The sequence below is a fragment of the Trachypithecus francoisi genome, unplaced genomic scaffold, assembly GCF_009764315.1.
Source record: "Trachypithecus francoisi isolate TF-2019V2 unplaced genomic scaffold, Tfra_2.0 Lachesis_group14, whole genome shotgun sequence".
Lineage (NCBI taxonomy): Eukaryota > Metazoa > Chordata > Mammalia > Primates > Cercopithecidae > Trachypithecus > Trachypithecus francoisi.
Window position 1 is genome coordinate 48,111,624 of NW_022681459.1, and position 16,125 is coordinate 48,127,748.

The 16,125-nt window shown below is 48.4% G+C and overlaps 1 protein-coding gene across 5 annotated transcripts in view; it reads left to right on the top strand.

Annotated features, from left to right (window-relative positions):
* The window catches only part of EMID1 (EMI domain containing 1), a 55,102-nt gene that overhangs the window by 26,462 nt on the left and 12,515 nt on the right, over nt 1–16,125 (top strand). For 4 of the 5 annotated variants that reach the window (XR_004442361.1, XM_033233126.1, XM_033233128.1 and 1 more), the window contains exons 8-14: nt 82–171; nt 743–889; nt 1,844–1,933; nt 2,079–2,131; nt 2,616–2,678; nt 2,784–2,828; nt 12,225–12,269. Coding sequence is in view for 4 of the 5 variants with exons in the window: in XM_033233126.1 (XP_033089017.1) it covers nt 82–171; nt 743–889; nt 1,844–1,933; nt 2,079–2,131; nt 2,616–2,678; nt 2,784–2,828; nt 12,225–12,269 (533 nt within the window). In the remaining variant the exon portion in view is untranslated. The remainder of the gene's footprint in view (nt 1–81; nt 172–742; nt 890–1,843; nt 1,934–2,078; nt 2,132–2,615; nt 2,679–2,783; nt 2,829–12,224; nt 12,270–16,125) is intronic. The other variant, XM_033233129.1, reaches the window with a different exon arrangement.

Consider the following 16,125-nt stretch of genomic DNA (forward strand, 5'->3'; position numbering starts at 1 on the left):
GGTGCTGGTTGTGGGGCTGGGGCCAGGGTGGGGATCAAGAGCAGATCTGGAGCTGCCAGTCTGATATGATTTACCCCCCAGAACAAGTCGGTGCTCGGGGGCTGCCCGGGCCCACCGGCCCCAAGGGAGATGCCGGCAGCCGGGGCCCAATGGGGATGAGAGGCCCACCAGGTGAGTGCCCGCAACGTTGCTCCACAGCTCCTCTGGCCACCCCCCAACCAGGTGGGCCCTTCCCTGCCCCTGACATGGCCAGGATGGCCTGGGCCCTTTCATCTACTTGCCTCTTCACTCAACATCCCGCCAGGGAGTGCCCTGCCCACACCTGGGCTCCATGAAATCCTCTCTTACGTTCACTCGACTCACATTCCCTGGGCACCTACACTTAGCAGGCTCTGAGCTGGGCACTGGGTGGGGTCAGACATGTCCCTGCCCTTTTGGAGCTTCCAGACTGCTGGGAGCGGGGCTGGGCAGAGGAGAAGCAACAATGCTTGCGCCATGTGACCAGGGTTTCTATGAGGGACTTTGGGGGTTTGGGAGCCCCAAGGAAGGAAGACCCAGCCTGGATGAGGTGGAGGACTGGGAGCTGTGCTCATCCCCCTGTTAGACAACCAGGGAGCCTAGGTCTATGGACTGTGGGGCCCTCTTTCATACCCACCGCTCCAGGCTGCCTTGTCCTGTCGCTTAAGGCCACCCTAGGCCTCCCTGCCTCGTATACCCACAAATCCCTGTGATGCCATTGCAGGTCCACAGGGCCCCCCAGGGAGCCCTGGCCAGGCTGGAGCTGTGGGCACCCCTGGAGAGAGGGGACCTCCTGGGCCACCAGGGCCTCCTGGCCCCCCTGGGCCCCCAACCCCTGTTGGGCCACCCCACGCCCGGATCTCCCAGCATGGTGAGTCCCCACAGGTAGAGGTGGGGGTGGAGTAGCCATCAGCACAGTGCCCGCTACCATCTGCTAGATGCCTTCTGTGTGCCAGCCCTGCTCATGGTAGGCCAGGTGTGACCCAGTCCTCCAGCAGGCGCTGTTGTCCTCCTGTGTTTACAGATGAGGAACACTGAGAACCAGAGAGGGGAGGTGGCTTGCCAGGGTCCCACAGCCCCGGCGTAGGGGAACGGCTTCAAATGGGCTGCCTCCAGAACCTGTGCTTAGAGCCACCAGGCATCAGGCCGTCCCAAGCCTTGGAACTGGCTGGAATCCAGTTCTCAGAGCACTGGGAAGCAAAAGACATGGCAGCAGGAAGCGAGCTCTGAGCTCCCAAGGCCACAGGACTGGCCCCTCCTCCAGGCCCTGATGCACGTCCTTGGCTTCTTCCGTTTGGCAGCCCAGCCTGACCTGCCCATGGACTGTCAGGGGTCAGGATGTGGAGCGCCAGATTTCAGCCTCTTTTCCATCGTGTCTTTGGTGCACACCATTCATTCATTCTGCCATCCCAGCATTCATTCCATCTCACTATCCATACAATGGGGACAATGACACTGCCAGCCTCCCAGACCTGTGTAACACCCATGTACAGAAGCCTGGCACACAGTAGGTGGTGGATAAATGGTTTCTTTTATTGCCATTCCCATTTGGCAGGTGACAGTACAGGCTCTGAAAAGTGGAGAGTGTTGCTGGATGTCACCAGCTAGGTTGCAGTGGGGTTAGAACCCACATCTCCCTGCTTCCTGGTCTTGCGAGACCAACACTCTCCACACTCCTCACCCTGGGAGCAGGTGCCCAGGTGATACCAGCCATGCTGCAGGCTGCCCCGTGGGGCAGTCCAAGCTGTCTTGGCAGAGGTGGCAGGTGAAGACTAACCACCCCACTCTACCCAGCTCTACTCACTCATCATCTTTGCTCACCCAGGAGACCCACTGCTGTCCAACACCTTCACCGAGACCAACAACCACTGGCCCCGGGGACCCACTGGGCCTCCAGGCCCTCCAGGGCCCATGGGTAAGTTGAGTCCAGGCCTGGGGTAAGGGGTGGAGTTGATAGATGGCAGAGGGAATAGGGTTTGGGGCTGTCAGGAGGGAGCTGATGGGGCACTTCCTGAGATTGTACTTTGTTCTGGCCCTTAGGACATCCTGTCTTTTTCCAGGTCCCCCTGGGCCTCCTGGCCCCACAGGTGTCCCTGGGAGTCCTGGACACATAGTGAGTAGTTCTCCTTGTACTCTCACCCACGTGTCTGTCCATCTTTCCATCTATCCATACATCCGTCCATCATCCACCCTTGTATCCATCTATCCATCCATCCATTCATTCTTCCATTCATTCATTCAATAAGTATTTATTGAGCACTTAATATGCAAACTACCTTCCATAAATCTTATTCAATCCAAGTAATGAGAACCATGTATTGTTATCACCTAAAACCAAGAAAAGTGGAGATTCTTGCCCTAGGGCTGTGGCCAGCACATGGCAACTTCCATGAGTGAGTTGTGGTGGGACTATCTGACTCTAGGATCAGATCTTTTAACACTGAGCTGTATCAACTGACTGCTGTGTGCTTGGTGTATGGTGAAGAACCCAGAGGCCCAGACCAAGCTAGAGCACCCTCCCCAACACCTCTGTTCCCAAGCCCCTGCCCACTCCATCCTGCCCCAACACAAGGCTGAGGCCCTGTCTTGTTGCTCAGGGACCCCCAGGCCCAACTGGACCCAAAGGAATCTCTGGCCACCCAGGAGAGAAAGGCGAGAGAGTGAGTACTCAAGTGGCCCCAGGTGGGGGAATTCTGGTGAGTCCTGAGGGTCCCAGGTCAGAGCCCTCAACAGCTGACACCATTCATCTCCTCCCTCCTACACAGGGACTGCGGGGGGAGCCTGGCCCCCAAGGCTCTGCTGGACAGCGGGTAAGTGTTGCTGTCTGTCCTGCAATCATCCCTGCAGGATCCCATAGTTCCAGATTTTTCCTCTGACTCCATCCCCTGCAGCCAGAGCTTCTGATCCTCCCTGTTTTGTCATTTATTCTCAGATGCTCCCTGTCTCTGAGACTCATTGTCCTCTTTGGATCAGGCTGCCTCTGTCTCTCTCACTCTGGCTCTCTGTTTCTCTGTATCTCTCTTTCCCCCTGCGTGTCTGTCTCTTTGACTCTGTATTTCATTTACACTCTATCTCTCCGATTCTGATTGTAGATCTGTTCATTTCTCTCTTTAATATGATCAATTTTGCTTTATGTGTTTTGAGTCTTTGTTATTAGGTGCATTCACATTTAGTCTTTTAATGTCTCCGTGGTCATTTTACCTTTATGAAGTTAATATCTTTATCTCTGATAATACTTGTCTTGAATCTTCTTTGTGTGCTTTTAATAGCACACCAGCTTTCTTATGCTTGGCATTTGCATGTTATATCTTTTTTTATCCTTTTCCTTTCAGCCTGTAACTTTATATTTAAAATGCATCACGGCCAGGTGTGGTGACTCATGCCTGCAATCCCAGCACTTTGGGAGGCCAAGGCAGGTGAATCACTTGAGCTCAGGAGTTCGAGACCAGCCTGGGCAACATGACAAAACCCTGTCTCCAAAATATGTATATAAATTTTCTTAAATGTAAGAAAGTGTGGGCCAGGCACGGTGGCTCACGCCTATAATCCCACCACTTTGGGAGGCCAAGGCGGGTGGATCACCTGAGGTCAGAAGTTCAAGACCAGCCTGGTCAACATGGTGAAACCCCATCTCTACTAAATATACAAAAATTAGCCAGGTGTGGTGGTAGGCACCTGTAATCCCAGCTACTCAGGAAGCTGAGGCAGGAGAATCACTTGAACCTGGGAGGCAGAGGTTGCAGTGAGCTGAGATTGCGCCATTGCGCTCCAGCCTGGGCAATAAGAGCGAGACTTTGTCAAAAAAAAAAAATAAAGAAATGCATCATATGACTTGGGTCTTGCTGTTTAAAAACAGTTTGACTGTTTAGTTAATTTATATTTAATGATATGTATAATTGATTAATTAATTGATATGGTTCTGTTTAAGTTAATCATCTTGCTGTTTATGTTCTATTTACTCCTTCTGTTTTGTGCTTCTTTTTTCTCTTTTCTTTTCTTGTCTTCTTTTGGATTGAGTACTCTTTTATTCCTTTTTTATTTTATAGAGACAGGGTTTCCCTGTGTGCCCAGGCTGGACTCAAACTCCTGGGCACATAGTGAATGAAGTGCCCTAAGTGATCCTCCTGCCTCAGCCTTCCAAGTATCTGGGACTACAGGTGTGCGCCATCGTGCCTGACTTAAAATCTTCTCTTTCTAAAATTAATTCTCTTTCTAGAATTAAAGCTATTCTTGCTTTCTTTTGATTAGAGTTAGCATGCTATATCTTTCTCCATCCCTTTCCTTTTTTATTTTTATTTTTATTTTTGGATGCAGGGTCTTTCTCTGTCACCTAGGTTGGAGTGCAGTGGTGCAATCATTGTTCACTGTAGCCTCAACTTCCCTGGCTCAGGCAATCCTCACACCTCAGCCTCCTGAGTAGCTGGGACCACAGGCATGTACCACCATGCCCAGTTAACTTCCATTCCTTTACATTTAACCTGTTTTGTGGTTATATTTAAAGTCAGTTTCTTGTAGACAACATATAGTTGGGTCTTGTTTTTTGGTCCATTCTAACAATTCTCATCTTTTAATTGCTGTATTTAGGCCATTGACATTTAAAGTGATTATTGAGGCCCAGCATAGTGGCCCACACTTGTAATTCCAGCACTTCAGGAGGCAAGGCAGGAGGATCACTTGAAATCAGGAGTTTGAGACCAGAGTGGGCAATAAAATGAGACCCTGTTTCTATAAAGCAAATTTTAAAATTGGCTGGATGTGGTAGTGTGCACCTGTAGATTCAGCTACCTGAGAGGCTGAGCTGGGAGGATTGCTTGAGCCCAGGAGTTGAAGGTGACAGTTATAATTGTTTTACTGCATTCCAGCCTGAATGACAGAACCAGACCTTGCCTCTAAAAAATAACTAAATAGTCTGTGCACACTGGCTCACACCTGTAATCCCAGCACTTTGGGAGGCAGAGGCAGGTGGATCACCTGAGGTCAGGAGTTTGAGACCAGCCTGGCCAACATGGTGAAACCCCGTCTCTACTAAAAACGCAAAAATTAGCCAGGTGTGGTGGTGCACTCCTGTAATCCCAGCTACTCAGGAGGCTGAGGCGGGAGAATCGCTTGAACCTGGGAGGTGGAGGTTGCAGTGAGCTGAGATCCCGCCACTGCACTCCAGCCTGAGCGACAGAGTGAGGCTCCATCTCAGAAAAAAAATCAGTAAAATAAAAAATAACTAAATAAATGAAGTGATTATTTATATAATTGGGTTAATAGCTATCGTATTACTATTTGCTTTTATCTTTTTTATTTTTTGAGGCAGAGTTGCTCTGTCACCCAGGCTGGAGTCCAGTGGCTCGATCTCGGCTCACTGCAATCTCCGCCTCCTGGGTTCAAGCAATTCTTCTGCGTCAGCCTCCTGAGTAGCTGGGACTACAAGTGCCTGCCACCACACCCGGCTAATTTTTGTATTTCTAGTGGAAATGGGGTTTCACCGTCTTGGCCAGACTGGTCTTGAACTCCTAACCTTGTGATCCACCAGCCTTGGCATCCCAAAGTGCTAGATTTACAGGTGTGAGCCACCATGCCCGGCTACTATTTTCTATTTGTTGTCCTTGTTCTTTGTTCCTATTTTTGTCTGCCACACTTTTTCTGCTTTTTTTTTTTTTTTTGGCTTTATTATTTATTTATTTATTTATTTTCTTTTGAGACAGAATCTTGCTGTCTCACCCAGGCTGTAGTGCAGTGGTGCAGTCTCTGCTACTGCAACCTCTGCCTCCCGGGTTCAAGCAATTCTCTTGCCTCAGCCTCCCGAATAGCTGGGACTACAGGCACCCGCCACCCTGCCTGGCTAATTTTTGTATTTTTATTAGAGACAGGGTTTCACCATGTTGGCCAGACTGGTCTTGAACTCCCGACCTCAGGTGATCCACCCACCTTGGCCTCCCAGAGTGCTGGGGTTACAGGCGTGAGCCACCATGCCCGGCCTTGGTCCTCCTTTCTTTATGTAAAATCTAAGTTTCTGACATATAATTTTTGTCCTCTCTGAAGAACTACTTTTATTTTTTCCCAGTTGGCTTTATTTGTGATTCTAGAATTGGGAAACACTTCATTCCATAAAATAAAATAAGCACTCTGCTGAAGAACTTATTTTAATGTTTCCTACAAGGCAGATCTACTGATAAAAATTCCCTCACTTTCTGTTTGTCTGAGAATCTTCATTTCCCTTTCATTTATGAAGGGTAATTTTTCAGGGTAAAGATTTCTAGGTTGATGTGTTTTTGTCCTCTCAATACTTTGTGTATTACTCTCCACTCTCTTGCTTGCATGGTTTCTGCATAGTTGGATGTAATTCTTATTGTTGCTCCTCTGCAAGAAAGATATTTTTTCCTTCTGTTTTCTCTTCAGTATTTTTTATCTTTGATTCTCTGAAGTTTGTTTTTTTGTTTTGTTTTGTTTTGTTTTGTTTGAGATGGAGTCTCACTCTATCGCCCAAGCTGGAGTGCAGTGGCCGGATCTCAGCTCACTGCAAGCTCCGCCTCCTGAGTTTACGCCATTCTCCTGCCTCAGCCTCCCGAGTAGCTGGGACTACAGGCGCCCGCCACCTTGCCTGGCTAGTTTTTTGTATTTTTTTTAGTAGAGACAGGGTTTCACCGTGTTAGCCAGGATGGTCTCGATCTCCTGACCTCATGATCCGCCCATCTTGGCCTCCCAAAGTGCTGGGATTACAGGCTTGAGCCACTGCGCCCAACCTCTCTGAAGTTTTTTAAAAAATTATTATTGTTATTGAGACAGGATCTCACTCTGTCACCCAGCCTTCTGAGTTCAAGGGATCCTCCTGCCTCCACCTCTTGAGTAGCTGGGACTACTGGCACGTGCCACACCTGGCTAATTTTTTTTTTTTTTTTTTTGAGACAAAGTCTCGCTCTTGTCCCCCAGGCTGGAGTGCAATGGCGTGATCTTGGCTCACTGCAACCTCCGCTTCCTGGGTTCAAGCAATTCTCCTGCCTCAGCCTCCCAAGTAGCTGGGATTACAGGCACCTGCCACCACACCTGGCTAATTTTTTGTATTTTTAGTAGAGAGAGCATTTCACCATGTTGGCCAACCTGGTCTCAAACTCCTGACCTCAAGTGATCCGCCCACCTCAGCCTCCCAAAGTGCTGGGATTACAGGCATGAGCCACCACGCCTGACCATTTTTTTTTTTTTTTTAATAAGCAAGGTCTCACTATGTTGCCCAGACTGGTCTTTCTGGCCGCTAGTGATCCTCTTGCCTTGGCCTCCCAAAGTGCTGGGATTACAGGTGTGAGCCACTGCACCCAGCCTGATTTTCTCAAGTTTGGATATGATATGTGTATGTGTCATTTTGTGGCATTTATCCTATATGGTGTTCCTTAATCTTCCTAGATCTGTGGTTTTGGTGTCTGACATTTTTTGGGGGGAGAATTCTGTCATTATTACTTTAAATATTGCTTGTGTTTCTTTCTCTTTTCTCCTTCTGGCATTTCATTATGCATATTTACGTCTTTTGTAGTTGTCCCACAGTTCTTGGATATTCTGTTCTATTGTGTCAGCCTTTTTTCTCTTTGCATTTCAGTTTTGAAAGTTTCCATTGTCATATCATCAGGCTTAGAGATTCTTTCCTCAGCCATGTCCAGTCCACTAATAAGCCCATCAAAGGCATTCTTTATTTCTGTTACAATGCTTTTTATCTCTACCACTTATTTTATATTATTTCTTAGAATATCTTTTTTTTTCTCTTTTTTATTTTTATTTTTTTAAATGTAGAGGCAGGGTTTTACCATGTTACCCAGTCTGGTCTCAAACTCCTGAGTTTAAGCAGTCTACCCACCTCAGCCTCCCAAAATGTTGGGATTACAGGCATGAGCCACCACACTCAGGCCTTTCTTAGAATTTCCTTCTTTCTGCTTATACTCCATCTCTTCTTGTAGGTTGTCTACTTTTTCCATTAATTCCCTTAGCATGTTAATCGTAGATTTTTTAAATTCCTGGCCTGATAATCTGAACATTTCTGCCATTATCTAATGCTGGTTCTGATGTTTGTTGAATCTCTTCAAACTGTGTTTTTGCCTTTTAGTGTGCCTTGTAATTTTTCACTGGAAGGTAGACATAATGTACTGTGCAAAAGAACTGCAGTAGATAGGCCTTTAGTAATGTAGTGAGAAGGTATGAGGGGAAGGGAAGTATTCTGGAGTCCTATGATTAGATCTCAGTCTTTTTTTTTTTTTGAGACAGAGTCTCACTCTGTCTCCCAGGCACTGGAGTGCAGTGGCTCGATCTTGGCTCACTGCAACCTCCGCCTCCTGGGTTCAAGTGATTCTCATGCCTCAACCTCCCAAGCAGCTGGGACTACAGGTGCCCGCCACCACACCTGGCTAATTTTTTTGTATATTGGTAGAGTTGAGGTTTCACCATGTTGGCCAGGCTGGTCTTGAACTCCTGAGCTCAGGCAGTCCACCCACCTTGGCCTCCCAAGGTGCTAGGACCGTAGGTTAGATCTGTGGGAGAAGTGAGGCCATAGGCAAGGTGTGAGCCACTGCGCCCAGCCTAGATCTCAGTCTTTAGATGAGCTTGTGCCCTTGGACTGTGAACTTCACCAGTGTGTCTCAGTTGTTGTTTTGTTTTGTTTTGTTTTTGTTTGGGGGTTGTTTTGCCTCTTAGGTGGGACAGGTTGTCTAGAGGGGGTTAGAGTTGGACATTTCCCTTCCTTCACATGGAAACTAGAGGGAGCTGGAAGTGGGCATTTCACCTCCTCCAGGTTGGTTAGTGTTGGGAGAAAAGCTGAATGTTGGGAGAGAAGCTGAGGTGGGGCTTGCATGTCTGACATAACATAAAAGAGCCTTGGAACATGTCTGGGGTCCAGGGTCAAGAACCCCTCGTGGCCTTTGGAACACCAAACTCTGTGCTAAAGGGTGGAAAGCTACCTGCTGCACCATAGTCTAAGCCCAGGGCATAAAACCCCTCGTGACTTGGATGGAATCCAGGGCTCAGGGCATAAAACCCCTCCTGGCCTCTGGAATGTGTCTAGACTTGCTGGCTCCTTGCTTCTAGCACTCCCATTACCTTAAGTAGCAGAACATGTTCCATATGCTTCAAAGAAAATGCTAAACTGTCACAGCTGTAAATCATGTGCTTGATGCATTGCTTTCTCTCAACCCTTACATCCTCACCACCTGTTTCTTTGTTTGATCACCAATAAATAGCGTGGTCTCCCAGAGCTCAGGGCCTTCACAGCCTCCATACTTGCGTTGGCCCCCTGGACCCACTTTCTCTCTCAAACTGTCTTCCCATTCCTTTGACTCTGCCGGACTTTATTGCCCCCATGAGCTGGTGTTGGGTCCAATCATCCCAACAGGTTAGGATCTGGTAAAGTAGTTTCTCCAGAGGTAGGCTTTGTTCAGAAGAGAATGCTTTGAATGGTTCAAAATGGTGTCTCATCTCCTCTCCCTGCTGGAAGGACAAGGCATTTTTCTCTGATATTCACTGTGAAGGCCTTGTAGAGCTCCTTGAGGTAAAACTCACCAAAGGAGGGATGTGGGCCTATGACTGGGTCCCCCTGGAGTTTTTACCCTAAGACCTGTCTACACTGAGCCTCTAAAAGTTCATCAATTACAGTTTAGGTTTTCCTATCCTGGCCCTGGTTCCTCTGGAGGTTTGTGCTTGTGGGTTTCTGCTTTAGTAAGCTATGATAGTCTGGATTTGCCTCTCTGGCTTTGGGGGCAGTGGTTTGCCTATGGCCTCACTTCTCCAACAGATCTAAGAAGAGCCGTTGATTTTTCAGTTTTTTCAACTTTCCACTTGTTGTTAAGATGGAATGACAACTTTGAAGGTCTTTCTTTTTTTGAGATGACTCTCGCCCTTGTCCCCCAGGGTGGAGTGCAATGGTACGATCTCGGCTAACTGCAACCTCTGCCTCCTGGGTTCAAGCAATTCTCCTGCCTCAGCCTCCAGAGTAGCTGGGATTACAGGCACCTGCCACCATACCCAGCTACTTTTCATATTTTTAGTAGAGATGGGGTTTCACCATTTTGGTCAGGCTGGTCTCAAACTCCTGACCTCAGACGATCCACCGGCCTCGGCCTCCCAAAGTGCTAGGATTACAGGCGTGAGCCACTGCACCCGACCAACAACTTCTAAGCTCTTTGGAACCCAGAAGTCTGTTTTGTTTTGTTTTGTTTTTAAATCAAATTTGGAAAAAAAAAAAAAAAAAGGTCGACATTTCCTCAAACATTTTTTTCTGTTTCTGCTCTCCAGTCTGTCCTTCTGGAATGCCACTGATTTTCTCCCATGAGTCACTGAAGTTCTGTTTGTTTTTTAAAAAATCTTTGTCTCTCTGTGCTATATATATATATATATATATATATATATATTTTTTTTTTTTTTTTTTTGAGACAGAGTCTCGCTCTGTCGCCCAGGCTGGAGTGCAGTGGCCGGATCTCAGCTCACTGCAAGCTCCGCCTCCCGGGTTTATGCCATTCTCCTGCCTCAGCCTCCCAAGTGGCTGGGACTACAGGCGCCTGCCACCTCGCCCGGCTAGTTTTTGTATTTTTTTAGTAGAGACGGGGTTTCACCGTGTTAGCCAGGATGGTCTCGATCTCCTGACCTCGTGATCCGCCCGTCTCGGCCTCCCAAAGTGCTGGGATTACAGGCTTGAGCCACTGCGCCCGGCCTATATTTCTTTATTTTACTTTTTTGAGATAGGATCTTGCTCTGTCACCCAGGCTGGAGTGCAATGGCGTGATCACAGCTCACTGCAGTCTTGAGCTCCTGGGCTCAAGCAATCCTCCCGCCTCAGCCTCCTGAGTAGCTGGGACTACAGGTGCACACCACCACACCTGGCTTGTGTTTTTGTTTGGTTTTTGTTTTTTCATTTTAAAGTAAATGTCTTTACTTCTTGCTGTATTGCTCAGGTTGGCCCCAAAGTCCTGGTCTCAAGCTGTCCTCCCACCTTGGCCTCCCAAAGTGCTAGGACTACAGGCTGTCTCTGTACTTTAGTTTAAATTATTCCATTGGCCTACGTACAAGTTGATTGTTTACTTCTTCTGTTGTGTCCAATCTTATATTAATTTCATCTGATAATTTTTTATTTCTGGTATTATCATTTTCACTTCCAGGATTCCCATTTGATTCTTTTTTACAATGTACAGATCTCTCCTAAAATTTTCCATCTTATCACCCATGATATCAATTTCAGTAGATTATTTAACATATTAATCATAGATATTTTAAACTCTTTTGCTAATTCTAACATCTAGGTTGGCTGTGGATCTATTTCTATTGGCTGATTTTTCTCTTCAATATGTGTCACATTTTCCTGTGTCTTCATGTCTAGTAACTTTTTGTTGCACACTGGACAAAGGAGATAATATGTTGAAAAGACTTTAAACTCTGTTAGCATCTCCTGAAGAGGAGTTTTATTCTAGAACAGTTAAATTATTGATGGGTCATCTTGCTCTTTTAGAGGCTTACTTATAGGCTTTATCAGAGAGAATCACTGGTTTTGCTCTTAGTCCTAGGAAAAATCCCTTAATCCTGAGATAGAGTCTTTATTCCTAAGCCATGGCGGTTCTGGAGTTTCACTGGAAAGCTTTAGGTGTTCAGAAGCACCTCTAACTTGGTTGGACTTGAACTCAAAACTCTGTCTCCTATATGGTGGGCAATTTTTGGCAATTTTAGTCAGTTCTACCAATCTGTTGGTTCTGCCCCACTGGGCTCCTTAGAGTGTTGCCCTGTGATAGGGCAATCCAGGGACCATCCAAGTGTTAGAAAGGAACATTTACACGGATTTAGTTCCCCCACTTGTGGCTCCCTGCTTCCCAGTATTTCTCATCAATTTCTTGCTTCTCTGGCAACCTCAACCTCTGACTCCTCAGGCCAATAAAACTGAAACTTTCTGCTTGAGCTCTGTTTTGCCAGGCTGATGGGGCTGGGGTGCACCCTCTGAGGAAAAGGTGTAAGCATATGGATTTTACCCAGTGCCATTCCCTTATTTTAAGGGTTAAATATTCTCCAGTTTCTGGCTGCTTTTTATTATTTTCTGTTGCCTTCAAGAAGTTCGTTTTTGCTTTGTATCCAATACAAGCTACTTTCTGTTTCTCTAAGTTTTTCTCCCTCTCCCCTCTCTTTTTCCTCCCTCTTTTTTCCCCCCTCCCTTTCTGTCTCCTTCCCTTCCTCACTGCTGCTATCTCTTTCTCCCCTTGTAGGGGGAACCTGGCCCCAAGGGAGACCCTGGTGAGAAGAGCCACTGGGTAAGCTCTGGTCTGGCATTGGCCTCTTCCTGCCTTCTCAGCCCTAGGTGCTCAAGAGAGTATTCCCTCCCCAGGAGGCCCTGGGAGTGGGAGCACCCCACCCACATCCCCACTGCAGCCTGGTCTCCCAGGCAGGAGCCTTGGCAATTGTCAGCCTCAACTCCCTCCCCCATCTTGTTGCTCCCAACCAGGCAGGGCCGCCCTATCAGCAGACCCCATGCCTTCTGTCTCAGTCTCTGTCCCTGTCTCCACCTCCCTCTGTGGCCTTTCCAGGCCAGGGTGGCTCTGCCTGTTCCTCCTGGGTGGATTGGGCTGACCCAGGCTAGACTGCACCCCCTACCTCCATAGCCCCCTCCCAGCAATGGCTTGGCTTGCTCCCTTGTCTGCAGAACAAAGGGAAGAACGAAGACAATATCTACATAGGAGCATGGGATAGGGGACCTAGGAAAGGGGCCTAGAAATGACAAGGTACCTAGGAGCCACGTAGTAAAAGGGATGGGGAACTAGATACCACCATACACATTGGAAATGCACGAAGCCTGTGAAGAGACTCCTCGAAACTGCTATGTACACGTTTAACGTGGTTAATGAGGCCAGGTGACCTAGACTTCTCTATACTTAAAGGACCTATAGTTTACACAAGGTCCTAGACACCATCACATACATAGGAGACCCATGATGGATGAGAAGAGAAGCCTAGAAACTCTCACATATATAGGAGACAGAGTAAATGAGAAGGGGGACAAGAAGGAGGAAACCACACACCCCAGAATCTCATGATTAATGTGGGGTCCTAGAAACCTTCACAATCGTCCGGGGTGCGGTGGCTCATGCCTGTAATCCCAATACTCTGGGAAGCTGAGGCAGGTGGATCACTTGAGGTCAGGAGTTCGAGACCAGCCTGGCCAATGTGGCAAAACCCCCATCTCTAAAACACAAAAAATATATACAAAAATACAAAATCAGCCTAAAAGTTTTGGGCTAAAAATATAAAAATTAGCTGGACGTGGTGGTGAGCACCTGTAGTCCTAGCTATTCAGGAGGCTGAGGCAGGGGAATCACTTGAACCCAGGAGGCAGAGGTTGCAGTGAGCTGAGATCGGTGAGCTGAGATCATGCCACTGCACTCTGGCCTGGGCGACAGAGAGAGACTCTGTCTCAAAAAAAAAAAAAAGAAAAGAAAAGAAAGTAGAAACCTTCACAATCATTGGAGATCATTGCAGGGAAGGGATTTTCGGGTCAGGGCCTAGAAATCTACTCACCCAAGAGAAGTGGGAGAAAGATGAGGACCCTAAAACACACCGTACCCAAAAGCCCCATGACACGGGCATCTGGAAACCATCACTGACAGGGGAGACATCTGGAAAATGGACAGTGGAGGCAGACACTCCTTCAGAAGAGAGAGACAACTAGGAAGCTCTTTTTGGGGGGTGGTATTGTGACTCCCCCTCCACATGCAGTCTGGATGGGACACCCTACTTCCTGGCAGTCACAAGTTAGTGAGGATGTGGGTGGCACCCCGTGCCTGCCTTGCCCTCTCAGTTCTTGATTGTGGGGTCAGTGATGGATACAGCCGTGGGAGCCCCCTACCCTGCACGAGACTTCCCCTATGTCTGCCTATGACTTCTGGGGACCTGCTACCTCTCCACTTAGCCTCTCCTGGCCCCTACTGCCCTGAATCTCCTCCTACCCCATGCCCATCCTCCGTAGCTCCAGAGCCTCTTAATACTGCCAGTATGGGCATGAGCTGAGCCCATGCGAGCCTGACCCTCTACCTCCCCTAGGCTACTTGGTGGCCTCTCCCAGAGGCCCTTGGTCTGGGAACACATTTACCACCCAGCCCAGAAGGGATGGGAGAGATTGGGCAGTCCCTTCCCTTCATGAGAACCCCCAGCAAGATGCCCTGGCCACCCTAGACCAGTCCTTGAACCCAGAACCACCTGTGGGCTCCCCGCAAGAGGTAGCAGGGCCCCTGCCCACCCACCTTCCTGCCCCTCTTCTACCTGCATTTCTGCCCCTGCTTGCTGCTTGCCTGGGAGGGGATCTGCTGAGCTAGGGGTTGCATGAGGCTTTGGGGGCTGGGGGAACAGCTCTGTTGGGGACAGGTGGGAATGAGGTTCAGTGCTGGCAAGGTCCCCGAGGGTTCCTATGTACACTTCACCAACCAACTCCCTTAGTGCAGCTTGCAGACGGACGTTCTGGCTGTGGCCCGGCAGTGACACCTGGTGGTCATGATAGTGCACTGCAGGAACTGGAGTGACTATGCTGGGCCTGCCCACCTGGATCGAAGCTCTTACCCCTTATTCAGACAGGGAAACTGAGGCCCGACTCTGCAGAGAGAACCCTTGGCAGAGTGGGAACTGGAGCCCTGACTTTTAAGCTCCTAGGTCCAGAGAACCAGCTAGCATTCCCCAAGCATCTCCTCCTTGGGCACCAGACCTGGGGCTGGGCACTGTGGACACAGATGCAATTCAGACACAGTCCCCACCCTCAGGGTGGTCACAGTGAGGTGGGGTGAAAAAGACCTATAATCAGCAGCTACAGGACTGTCAACTTTATAAACACTTCACACTTTAGCATCCTCCCGGAGGAGCCAGGTGAAGCCTAAAAGGTGCATTAACCAGGCACAGGGTGTCCAGGCAGAGGTGGGGGTACAACAGGTGCATAGCCCCTGCGGCAAGAGGGAGCCTTGGATATTTGAGGAGCTGCAAATACTTGGAGTGGCATTGTGGCAGGCAGAGAGTGGGACAGAGGCCAAAGGCAGGAGGCCACATTCAGGAATTTGGGCTTTGTTCTAGGGCAGTGGGGAGGCATTGAAGGCTTTAGAAGCAGGGAAATGATGTGGTCAGGTTTTTTTTTTATTTATTTGCAAAAATCCCCCTGGTTGCCATGGCGAATGGATGGGAGAAGCAGAAGACAGTAGGTAGGGAGCTATTGTGGTCATCCTGGTGAGAGTCTGAGCCAGGCAGGGGGTGGGAGCCAGTGAGGACAGCCAGCCATCAATGGAGCAAAAAGACACTTGTGTGCTGGTTTGGCTGCAAAAGGGAGTGAGGAGTCAAGGGAGACTTCAAATAGCAAAAGAGAACCAGGAGAAGCAAGCAGGCTGAGTTTTGTCTGTGAACCAACGGGAGGAGTCTGTGTTACAGCCAAGTAGGGGCGTCCAGCAGGCCCAGATACTTAGATCTGAAGTGCAGAGGGCAGGCCGGGCTGGAGGAGACTGGGTTGTCATCAGTGCAAACATCAGGCCATCTGTCTGAGGGAGTTCCAAACAATGGATTTTAAAAACACTTATGCCCAGATTTTTCTTTTTAATTTTATGTTTTAAAAAATACAGACAAGATCTCACTGTGTTTCCCAGGCTGGTCTGAAACTCCTGGCCTCAAGTGATCCTCCTACCTCAGGCTCCCACAGCGTTGGGATTACAGGTGTGAGTCACTGCACCTGGCTTCCCCAGTATTTTTATTTTTTTATTTTTATTTTATTTTTTTCCTTTTTTTATTGAGACAGAGTCTCTCTCGATCACCCAGGCTGGAGTGCAACAGCTCGATCTCAGCTCACTGCAGCCTCTGCCTCCTGGGTTCAAGCAATTCGTATGCTTCAACCACCTGAGTAGTTGGGACTCTGTAGCCACTCCTGGCTAATTTTTGTATTTTTAGTAGAGATGGGGTTGTACCATGTTGGCCAGGCTGGTCTTGAACTCCTGGCCTCACATGATCCACCCACCTCAGCCTCCCAAAGTGCTGGGATTACAGGTGTGAGCCACTGAACCCAGCCATTTTGCATTTTGATATACAGAAAAGTTGGTACAATGAATGTCATTCTGCCCTTCCTGTAGATGGACCAATTATTGTTACAGC